The sequence below is a fragment of the Carcharhinus amblyrhynchos genome, chromosome 28 (genome assembly GCF_965287045.1).
Source record: "Carcharhinus amblyrhynchos chromosome 28, sCarAmb.v2.hapA, whole genome shotgun sequence".
In the NCBI taxonomy this organism is placed as follows: domain Eukaryota; kingdom Metazoa; phylum Chordata; class Chondrichthyes; order Carcharhiniformes; family Carcharhinidae; genus Carcharhinus; species Carcharhinus amblyrhynchos.
Window position 1 is genome coordinate 21,756,520 of NC_137351.1, and position 12,122 is coordinate 21,768,641.

The 12,122-nt window shown below is 41.2% G+C and overlaps 1 protein-coding gene across 4 annotated transcripts in view; it reads left to right on the forward strand.

Moving 5' to 3' along the window:
* Positions 1-12,122, forward strand: part of nedd4a (NEDD4 E3 ubiquitin protein ligase a) — a 132,415-nt gene that overhangs the window by 101,859 nt on the left and 18,434 nt on the right. For all 4 annotated transcript variants that reach the window (XM_080214337.1, XM_080214338.1, XM_080214335.1 and 1 more), the window contains 6 exons: positions 3,372-3,491; positions 7,575-7,781; positions 8,792-8,869; positions 9,509-9,563; positions 10,024-10,082; positions 11,444-11,509. In XM_080214337.1, the coding sequence (XP_080070463.1) occupies positions 3,372-3,491; positions 7,575-7,781; positions 8,792-8,869; positions 9,509-9,563; positions 10,024-10,082; positions 11,444-11,509 (585 nt within the window). The remainder of the gene's footprint in view (positions 1-3,371; positions 3,492-7,574; positions 7,782-8,791; positions 8,870-9,508; positions 9,564-10,023; positions 10,083-11,443; positions 11,510-12,122) is intronic.

Consider the following 12,122-nt stretch of genomic DNA (forward strand, 5'->3'; position numbering starts at 1 on the left):
CACTACCCTCATCTACACATCCGATTACCCAGTTTGTTAGACCTGACTTCCCCCTGACGAAGCCATGCTGACCATTCCTGATCAAACATTGCCTCTCCATGTGGAGATTAATTCTCTCCTTCAGAATTTTCTCCAATAGTTTCCCTCACTGCTCTGTAATTCCCTGATTTATCTCTACTACCCTCCTTGAAATGTGGAACCACTTTAGCTGTCCTCCAATCCTCTGGCACCTCTCCTGTATATTATCAAATAAATAGGTTGGACTAAAACCTGGTGTTGTCAGACTTTTTACTGTGTTTACGCCAGTCCAACGCCGGCATACCCACATCATGACCTCTCCTGTGGCCAGAGATGAAATAAAAACTGGGTGAAAACCCTTGTAATTTCCTCTCTTGCCTCCCACATCACCCTGGGATACGACTCATCTGGACCTGGGGAGTTGTCCACTCTTAAGCCTGCAAAAACTTCCAATATCTCCTCACTCCCTATGTCAAACTGTTCAAGAACCTCACAGCCAATCTACCAGAATTCTGTTTCTACATCCTCCGTCTCCTCCCAAGTGAAGACTGATGTGAAGTATTTATTTAACACCCTACCAATGCTAACCACAGATGACGATTCACCCTTGGTCTCTAATGGGCCCCTACGCCTTCCTTGGTTATCCTCCTTTCCCCTTAATGTGCTTATAAAATATCTTGGGATTCTCCCTAATTAAGAACAAAATCAGCGTGGGAGCAGGCCCTTCGGCCCAACGATTATACCTGCCAGTGCTTTTTCATTCCCCCTCTTTGTTCTCCTAATTAGTTTTTTGAGTTCTCCCCTGCATCTAAGGCCTCCACTGATTTGTTCCCTTAGTACCTGCTGAAAGTCCCTCTTTTTCTTTACCAGTCCAAAATACTCTTGGCCATCAGGGCTCTCCAACATTCCACCACCACCACCCCCCAGCCCCCAACGCTCTGCTGTACATTTCCCACAATAAGCTATTCCCAGCCTACCTTGGCCAGATCCTGCCTTATTTTAGTAAAATCTGCCTTCCCCAATTCTGTTTCTTGGAGTTCATCCTTTTTGTTTTACATAACAAGCTTAAATCATGTTGTGTTGTGGTCACTATTACTAGAATGCTCTCCAACTGCCATTTTGAACACATGCCCAGCTTTGTTCCCTCAAAATAGATCTAACACTCCACTGTCCCTTGTTGGACCTTCTAGATATTGACATTAAAAGCTCTGATTTCAAGAAATCTGCTACTTCCAAACCCTTTACACAATGACTATCCAAGTTAATGGCAGGGAAGTTACTTCAGTGAATTATCCACATATCATCTGCTCTCTTGCCTGCTGACTGTTTGAATGTCTTAACACACTCCCAACAATGTGACTGCCCACTTTTTTATTCTGAAGCTCTACCCAGAAAGACTTATTTGAAGACGCTTCCAAGACATCATCCCTCCTTATTGCAGTAACTCGCTCCTTAATTAATAATGGAACGTCACCACCTCTCTTATACTTTCCCATCTCTTCCTGAAGATCCTGTACCTTAGAATGTTGAGTTGCCAGTCATGCCCCTTCCTCAACTACGTGTCACAATAAATTAATCTTTCGCAACATTCTAGCAACGACTGAACATTCTACTCTGCACTCTCTCTCCTTTTCTTCTCTATGGTATGCTTTGTATAGCAGGCAAGAAACAATACTTTTCATTATATACTGATACATGTGACAACAATAAATCAACAACAATTCCACATGTCAATGCATGCCCTTAAATTCAGTCTTGGCAATAATGCTCCTTGCATTTGGGGAAAAAAAAACTCAAATCACTAAAATCATCCTTGCTGTAACCTGTTCAGCACTTTCGGTATCAGTTGAGTAAAACTTGCCTTTGGTTGAACCTTTTTAATTTCCTTTAATATTAGCAGAAAGATGGTCTGATTTACGTTCCTCGTTAGGTCTCATTACCAGTGATTGACGCTCACGGCACTTAAATGTGCTATTGAAACGGAATCGTTTCCAGATCTCTCGACCCTGTTGCAAGCTCGGTACAAAGGCTCATCTTGACGGCCTAATTTGGTAGAAGTCAGACCTCCAACAGTGTAGTGAAACATAAACTCTGGTTCTGACATTCCCTGACCGAAAAGTATTTAATAACTGACAGGCCTTTGTTTCCTAATTGGTAGACTTTGCCAACTTTAACAGCATTAGCAGGCTAATGTAGTATGCATTTCACGGTATAATACTCCTGTCAGCAGTGTATTACCGACAAGTGGACTATTACCCGACTTCCAGTGAGCTATGCCACTGCGCACATTTAACCTGTACGTAACACTTCCTCCGAAGGTTTAATGGAATTCAGCATTGGTTTTAAAACAAGCCAAGCTAGCAGTTAAGCATAAACCACCTGCACAAACACATACCATTGAAGATGAGATGAGGAGGATTTATTTCTCTGAGTGCTGTTACTCTGTGGAATTTTCTTCCCCAGAAAGCACTGGAGGCTGGGTCATTGAATTTATTCAAGGAAGAGACAAGACAGATTTCTGATAGATGAGGGGAGTCGAGGGTTATGAGGTGGGGGAGGCGGGGTGGGGGCAGACAGCAAAGAGCAGTTGAGAACCACAGGCGGATCAGCCACGATCTTATTGAATGGTGGAACAGACTCAAAGGGCTGAATGGCCTATTCCTACTCTTAAGTGTAGGGCAGTCTAAAACCAGAAGGCATAGGTTTAAGGTGAGAGGGGAGAGATAGAAAAGGGTCCATGGGATAACTTTTTTTCACACGGAAGGTGGTGAATGTCTGGAACAAGCTGCCAGAGATGGTAGTAGAGGCGGGTATAATTTGTCTTTTAAAAAACATTGAGACAGTTACATGGGTAAAATGTGTATATGGGCCAAATGCAGGCAATTGGGGCTAGCTTAGGAGCTTTAAAAGACAAAGGGCGGCATGGACAAGTTGGGCCATTCTGTAAACCTCTATGACTCTGACTGTATGATTCTAAGTCCTATGTTCCTATCTCATGGTTACCATGGTGAATCTGCTGCAATAAACATATAAAACTAGATTAAAGCAGCAACTTCCATTTATATAATGTCCATATCATTAAACATCCCAAGGAATTTTATTAAACACAAATTTGACACTGTGGCACATCGAATGTATTAGGATATGGTAAGTCTCTCCCACGTGCCTTTCTGATGTAGTTTTACAGTGGGTGGGTGTTCACATTTAAAAAAACTGATGGAATTCCCATTTTCAAATAGAATTTTAATATTTTAAAGCAAATAAGCAAATCACAACTTTTTCTATTTTTGGTCATTTCTTTGTGTTGTTGGGTTACATTGGCTGGTTTGATTTTTATCTTCTGTCTGTACTAGATTTTACCCACTTCAGCAGGATTACCACCGGGCTGGGAAGTAAAGAAGGATGACAAAGGAAGAGCTTATTACGTCAACCACAATAATCGAACCACCAGTTGGACACGACCTGTAATGCAGGCAAGTTGTAATTCAGATAATCAGATTATACCTGTGGGACCAGAGGGGAAATTTTAATTGTTGTTTTATCAGTATGGTGAAATTAAGGAAGCTTGTAACTGATGGTGATTCAGATGGTTTGGTGGTATTATCGCTAGACTTCTAATTCAGAAACTCCACTAATGTTCTGAGGGTATGGGTTTGAATCCCACCACGGCAGATGGTGGAATTTTAATTCAATAAAACATATCTGGAATTAATCTTCTGATGACCAAGAAACCCTTGAGGATGGGCAGAAATATCTGTCTGGTTCACCAATGCCCTTCAGAGAAGGAAATCTGCCATCCTTACCTGGTCTGGCCTATATATGACTCCAGATCCAGATGTGGCTCTCAGACAAGGGCAGCTAGGGATGTGCAATAAATACTGGCCAGGCAGTGACGCCCATGTCCCAAAAATGAATTTAAAAAATTGGAGATGGATTATTTGCTGAATATAAACAATGGTTGTTGGTGAATTTGTACATTTTTGAAACATAGCAGCTATTTTGAAATTTATAACAGCATTTTTTTTTGGATGCAAACTGATAGGTTGCTACTCCCATCAGTAGGTGTTCCAATCTGAGTCAAGTTGCTGTCCCTGCAATCGTAGAATCCCTACAGTGCAGAAGGAGGCCATTTGTCCCATCGAGTCTGCACCAACCACAATCTCACCCAGGCCCTATCCTCATAACCCCACATGTTCACTCTAGCTAGTCCCCCTGACACTAAGGAGCAATTCAGCATGGCCAATCCACCTAACTTCTAATCCTTTAATGCCTATCCTTTAATCAGATTCTGTATCCTGAGTTCAGGATTTAACTTCTAACATTCCCTGCGTCCTCGTCCTCGTCCTCCCCAGCACCCCAGCCAGAAAGAATAGATTGATTGTTCTGTCATTGCAATTTTTTTTCTTTCCATAAATGATCCAGCCACGAACTTGTGAAGCTGAAATTCACACTTGATGTTCTACTGCCAGAATTTCTGGGCTATTTCTCGTGATGGGCTATGTCATGTGATCAATTGGAACCGAACCCAGATGGTACCAACTCTTCTTGACGCCTTCACCATACTTTCAGGCACATGCTGATTGCATGTATCGCACACAGTTTTAGAAAAGTGGCTGTGAAGAATGTGGCCCTGTTGTTTTTTGTTGTTTTTAGAGGCAACATTTTTAAAATGTTAGTGTTACATTGTTTTAAATGTTAGTGTTACATTCTGGTGCTGTCTCCAGGAAGGTACGTGGTTTTGTTGATCGGAAAATGAGTCCAAGTGATTATTTTTAAATGTGTGGCTGATTTTGTCAAGGCCATTATATTGTCCATGCCAAATTGTCTTGAGAATATTATGATGGGCTGACTTCTTTGAAAATGACTGTCTTGCTAGGTCGCTTCAGAGGGCAGTGTGAGCCAGCTGTTTAGTGTGGGACCGGAGTGGCAGGAGTTGTAGCTAATTCCTTTCCCTGAAGGACACTAGTGAAACAGCTGGTTTCCTATGACCGGTTAGCAGCTTTCAAGGCCACTTTCTGTCGGGCTATCCCACAGATTTACTGAATTGAAATTCGCAACCTGAAGGTAGAAATTTGAACTTGTGACCATGGAGTTGCTAGTCCAAAACCAGAATCACCATGCTACTGTACACAAATGATTGGCCCCAAGAACTAGTGTTAATGCCAGCTAAGACTTGTTCAAATATTTTGGTATTTTTACCTTGACTACAAATATTTTGTTGAGGTATATTTTTACAATTGTACCTTTTATAAATAAAGCTTGTGTAGTGAATTATTTCGACGGGCTAGTTTTAATGTACCATTTCTCTGCATTCATTCCTGTGGTTGGTTGCTGTTATTGTAGGTGAACCAAATAGCAGAACATGAGGGGACATGACATATTTTCTGAATCCAGCACTCCAGTCATTTCCTAATCCAGCTCAGTGTCACTATTGTGTGCTTCTCAGTTGAATCCCTTTTAATGCAGATCAATTTATTTTTGTTATTTGTGAGATTCTCATAGAGACTGCTAACTTGGAATAAATTCTAATTCCCAATTACCCAATCTGAAGGGATTGCAAGTTTTAAAACTTTTACTGTAGTAAACAAACAAACTAAACAGCAATGATGACCAAACACTATTTCAGTAGGCAACATAGAGTGACAGGCAGCATGGTTTTGTACAGGGAAGTTCATGTCCCGCCAACTTGATTGAGTTTTTTGAAGAGGTGACAAAGATAATTGATGAGGAAAGGGCTGTGGATGTAGTTTATGTGGACTTCTGTGAGGCATTTGACAAGGTCCCATGTGGCAGACTGGTATAAAAACTAAAATCACATGGGATTCAGAATGGACTGGCTGGATGGACACAGAACTGTCTTGGTTACAGAAGACAGAGAGTAGCAGTGGAGGGATGTTTTTCAGAATGAGATCTGTAGCTAATGGTGTTCTGGAGGGATCAGTACTGGGACATATATAAATGATCTAGAGGGAAATGTGGGGAGTCTGGTTAGTAAGTGTGCAGATGACGTGAAGATTGGTGGAGTTGCTGATACAGCCGTGGATTGTCTAAAATAGGATACAAGTAGATTGGAGACTTGGGCATAGAAATGGCAGGTGACATTTAATCCAGACATATGTGAGGTGATTCATTTTGGAGAATCAAATTTAGGTGGGAATTATACTGTAAATGGCAGAACCCTTAGAAACATTAACACATACAGGGATCTGGGCATGTAGGTCCAGAGTTCCCTAAAAGTGGCAACACAGGTGATTAAAAAAGCATGTAGCAGCTTTCATCAGCTGGGCATTGAGTACGAGAGTTGGGAAATCATGTTGCAGCTATATAAAACCTTGGTTAGGCTGCATTTGGAGTATTGCATGCAGTTCTGGTCACCACACTACCAGAAAGAAATGGAAACTTGGGAGAGAGTGCAAAGAAGGTTCATCAGGATGTTGCCTGATCTTGAGAGGGTTGGCTATGAGGAGAGGTTGAATAAACTGGGATTGTTTTCATTGGAAAGTTGGGGGCTGAGGAGAGACCTGATAGAGGTCTACAAAATTATGAAAGGCAAACACAGTGCGGATAGTCAGAGGTCTTTGTCAGGATGGAAATGTCAATTGCAAGTGGGCAGAGGTTCAAGGTAAGACGGGGGGTAAGTTTAAGGGAGAAGTTTTTCACGCAAAGAGTAGTTGGGTACCTCTCAAAATTCAATCTGAATCGCACAGGCCTTGTAGAAATTAGTTATCTTCTAGCTCCTCCCCCCCAGCCCACTTTGGCAAATGCAGACTCACCCCTCCCCCCACCACCACCACCAAATTCCACCTGTCTTGGAATTAAAGAAATGGTTTAAAGTACAACTGTTTACAAAACCAGGCATTCCTATCACCTTCCTAGGACTTGGAGACTAGCATTCTATCCACTATTAACACAACTACCCTGGTCATTGTTTACAGGTGTGAACATCATGCACCTTTTTCCCAATGCAACACTCTGGGCCTCCCTTTAACAACCAAGCCACTCACTTTTGTTCTGAGCGAAGTTCAGAACAGATCAGATGACCTCCCCAACACCACCACCCCCCCGCCCACCCCCCTCATTCTTTCATCTTACCCTAAGTGAAAGCTACAGTCCAAAACGTATTCACAAAAACTTTGTGTTTTTGATGTGTTACTTTATTGGTCGTTTCCTCCTCTTTGGTTCCTGTCATGCTTGAGTATTATTTAGCTTTTATTTTGCTGCTCTGTTCCTCTTGAACTTCTCCCTTCAACTGACCAGTAAATGTCCCCCAAGACTATTATTAACAGGTGTGTGAGGGCTGAAGATCTTTCTGAAACCTCTAACCTCCCCATCTCTTTTGTACCTGGTCCACCATGTTTGCTTCCCTTTGTAAATATCTGCCCTAAAATGACAAAGTTTATGACAAAATAAGTAGCTGTTGCTTTTCCCTTTTGGATTTCATGGTTCTGTGATCCACCATCGTTCAGCGGCTTATATGAAATAAATTGTCTCAATTCTGTATTTAACATCTTATTAATGGGAAGTATCCACATGTGTTTATGTTGTTTTGTGCACAGACTACTAGTGAAGCAGTACAGTCAAAACCCTGTCGGAGTCCCACAGCGTATCTTCCTCCTGCAGTCTCTCCTCAAGATTCTCCACAAAATTCCCCAAACCATCAACGGAAATATGAGTTGGGCTTTCTCCCTCCAGGCTGGGAAGTCCGAAATGTAACCAATGGGAGACCTTTCTTCATTGATCACAATACCAAAACTACAACATGGGTAAGGAGAAGGCCACCAGTTAGTTGCATTGGGTCAAGGTTTATTTGTCATTGTTCTTCTGTGCACTATCAGTAATATCCTTCCATTCAGCAATGTATTGGACATTGAAAAGCAGCTATTTTAAATAGTGTGTACTGGATTCAATTGCAACGTGATATTTTACTTGCAAATTGATTTATGGTATCTCAATCTCCTATCTGTATTTCTACCATGTGAGAACAGGAGGAGGATACTCTGTACTCCCAGTATCCTGGTTGAGTACGCTGATTCAGCACACATTAGGGATTGGACCACGAACCACCTTGATCTGTATTGCTTAGCTGCTCAGTGTTGCTCTGGTGCATTGCATTGCTGTAAATGTGAAAATATTTTTAGATATGTAACAGGGACCTTCAGAGGAGAAACCAAGTGAAATACTCCAGAAATCCTGCAGTGTTAGTCAGAATGAGAATACTATTTCATTTTGGGTTTCCGCTGTGGAAAGCCTGCAGAGATGGGAAAGGAAGTGACAGACAGGTTTGAGGTTAAATGAGTTAACTTGGATTATTCCTCTTAAAATCACAAACAATTTTTTTCAAAGTACATAAAATTGCCAAGTTGATGAACTGACTGTTATTGTCAATAAATCATAGTTTAAGATGAATAATTGAATAGAGTTCAGACAAGGACATTTTTAATGAGGTGTTTGAAGGGCTGATGATGGAAAGGGGAACCAGAGGAGATTAGGAGAGGTGACCAAAAGGTGGGTTTAAAAGTGGGCTTTGCGACTCAGTAGATTTGCTTCACATGTTCTCTTTAAACCTCAGGAGTGACTGACACCCAATCTCAAATCTGGCATATATTGTGCAAATCATTCCTAAATGGTGGTAGGAAGAAAAAAATTATAAGTGTATCCTTGGCATGGACTTCAATTACATGGATTAAACAGATTGAAATAGCTTTTTCTTGTATTTGCTAATGCAGTAGAATATTTTATTGTTTTTAATTCTAAGCTTTAATCTTGTAACCAGGAGGACCCAAGATTGAAAATTCCAGTTCACATGAGGCACCGGCCATCTTTAGATCCTTCAGATCTTGGACCACTTCCTGTAAGTTAACATCTCTCTCTCTCTCTCTCTCTCTCTCAGCCTAGCAGCCCTCTCCCCCTAACACATACCACCTCATCCCAAAAGTCTCTCTCTCCTTCTCCCCCCAAAGTGTTCTCATACATAAAATCATAGAATCCCAACACTGCAGAAGGAGGCCATTCAGCTCATCGAGTCTGCACCGACAATTCCACCAAGGCCTTATCCACGTAACCCACATTTTAACCCCATTAATCATTCCTCTAACCTACATATCATGGGACACTAAGGGGTAATTTAGCATGGCCAAAGCACCTAACCCGCACATCTTTGGACTGTGGGAGGAAACCGGAGCACCCAGAGGAAAGCCATGCAGACATGGGGAGAATGTGTCGACTCAGCACAGACAGTGACTCAAGTTAGGAATCGAACCCAGGTTCCTGGAGCTGTGAGGCAGCAGTGCTAACCACTGTACCACCGTTCCGCCCCATGTATCCTTTGTATATCTTAAATTGTTTCTTTATTTTGAAAAGAAAATAATATTGTTAACGGTGATCTGCTTCCTCTTGGTAAATTTGTGTAAACACTTGAAGTTTTTATTTTTATTATTTAGTTAACTTTTTCTGTAATAAGTCTCTTTGTTTAAATTCTATTTTGCTCCAGCCTGGCTGGGAGGAGAGAGTACACTCAGACGGGAGAGTTTTCTACATAGACCACAGTGAGTATAACAATTCTGAAGTATTGTTTCTAAATTGCATCAGTTTTAAACCTGGTCATTACTCTTAGCTGGCAGTTGCTTTCAGATCCCGTATCCTTTATCCGCAATACTTGGGGATGATTTGCATTTTGGATTTCAGATCATTTTGGTTTTTGGATCTTGTATATAAACTTACATTACAATACTCTAAGTTAGCTATAGTTTAAGATAAATAGAATGGCTAGAAAAGTAAGCTGTATCATTGAATGATAAATGCAAAATATCTGCAATGAGTTTGTTTTTGATGTGTTCACAAAAATCTCAAGTAAACAGTGTAGACAAACTTGACTTCCCTCGCTGAAGGTTAATGAGGTTCAAAATTAAGTGCAGTTTCTGGATTTACAGATAAAGGATACTTGATTTATATTAAGTTTTCATCATATAAATAAAGGGAAAATAAATGTCAAATATTTTCTGGCAGATACCAAAGCTACCCAGTGGGAGGATCCTCGCTTACAGAATGTAGCCATCACTGGACCAGTGAGTTAAAACATCTACAATCTGAGTTTAAAATTTTACATTATATTCTGATTTCCTAGGCCTGATCATCTTCAGCTGTTTCATTAATGATTTTCCTTCAAACATAAGGTCAAATATAGGAATGTTCACTCACGATTGCACAGTATTCAGCACCACTTGCGATTCCTCAAATACTGAAACAGTCCATGTCCGTATGTAGCAAGACAGTGTTCAGGCTTGCGCTGGTAAGTAGCAAGTTACATTCGCAGTGCAGAAATGCCAGATGATGACCATCTCCAACAAGAGAGAATCCAACCACATCGCCTTGACATTCAATGGCTTTACTGGTTTGATGCATTGACCCGAACAGGTGCCAGACTGTGGCGACTAGGGGAACTTCACGTAACTTCATTGCAGTGTTAATGTAAGCCTTACTTGTGACTAATAATAAATAAACTTTATCAACATCCTGGAAGTGACCATTGACCAGACATGGAGTTAGATTAGCCATATAAATACTGTGGCTGCAAGGACAGGTCAGAAGTTGAGAATCCTGCAGTGAATAACACCTTCTAACTCTCAAGCTTGTCCACTATCTACAAGGCACGAGTTAGGAGGTGTTGGAATATTTTCCACTTGCCTGGATTAATGCGGCTGCAAGAATGTTCAAGAAGCTTGACACCATCCAAGACCAAGCAGCTTGCTTGACTGACCCCATCATCACCTTCAACACTCACTCCCTCAACCACTGATAACCATTGGCTGCAGTGTGTATCATCTACAAGACACACTTCTTCAACCCACCAAGGCTCCTTAGACAACACTTTCCAAACACCCGACCTCTAGCATCAAGGAGGACGTAGGCAGCAGATACATGAGAACACGAACGCCTGTAAATTCCCTTCTAAGCTGCACATGAGGCGGAAGTTTCCAGTTGTTCACTCCGGTGGGATTTTCCGGTCCTGCTGCAGTGAATGGAAATTTGGCCGAGTGCCAAATTTTCCATCCTCACTTGCAGCAGTGGAGGGGCACGAACGGCTGGAAACTCCAGCCACCATCCTGACTTGGAAATATCTCTCCATTCCTTCACTGTCGCCAGATTAAAATCCTGGAACTCCTTCCCTACCAGCATTGTGGCTACACCACATGGACTACAGCGGTTCACAAAAGTAGCTCACCAACACCTTCCCAAGGGCAATTAAGTGCTGGCCTCGCCAGCAATGCCCACATGCTGTGAAAGAATTAACTACATTTTTCTCAACTATCAGTGTTAGAAGCACCAGGTTCCAAGTGCCATCTATTTATGTGAAATGTAAACCAAATAAACTGTTAATTCAAAAGCTTCTGAAAATCCATGTGCTGATTTTGATCCTGTTTTATAGGCTGTGCCTTACTCAAGAGATTACAAACAGAAGTATGATTATTTCAGGAAAAAGCTGAGAAAGCCTGTGAGTATTACAATCAAATAACAATGGTTAATATTTTCCTCCTGTAACTTCCATTGGTACTGGCACAGAATACAGATACAGTTTGAAAGTAGCTATGTCTTCCTGCTGATACTCATGAAGGCTAGAATGATAGAAGCGACGAGCGAAAAGTTTATCATTTTAGTACCTTAATTAATCTCCAGATGTCCCAAAACTCTGAGCAGCCAATGAAACATTGTTAATCACACCTGTACAAGTTGCTACAAGATACCAAGTTTACCAGAAATGGAATGCAATTTATTTGCTGAGATTAGCCATAGGAATTGCTCTTTAGAAAAATGTTTGCATTAAAATATGTCACTTGAGACACTGTAACATTGTTGGCATGATTTACTAATGAAATTATTGAAAAATAAGTCATGTCTAACCATTTTGTCTCTATATACAGTGTAACATTTTGTGAAGTACCTTTTATCATTTTGTCTTCAGTAACAGTAAGTTCCTATGAACTCTGAAGTTCTCCTTTTTGTTAGGATACCAGATCAGAAACCCGAAGGTATATCATGAAGTCAGACTCGATCCCAACAATTTGCTTTTTTTGCATCAATGTGAGGATAGGGTGTTTCACTCCAGG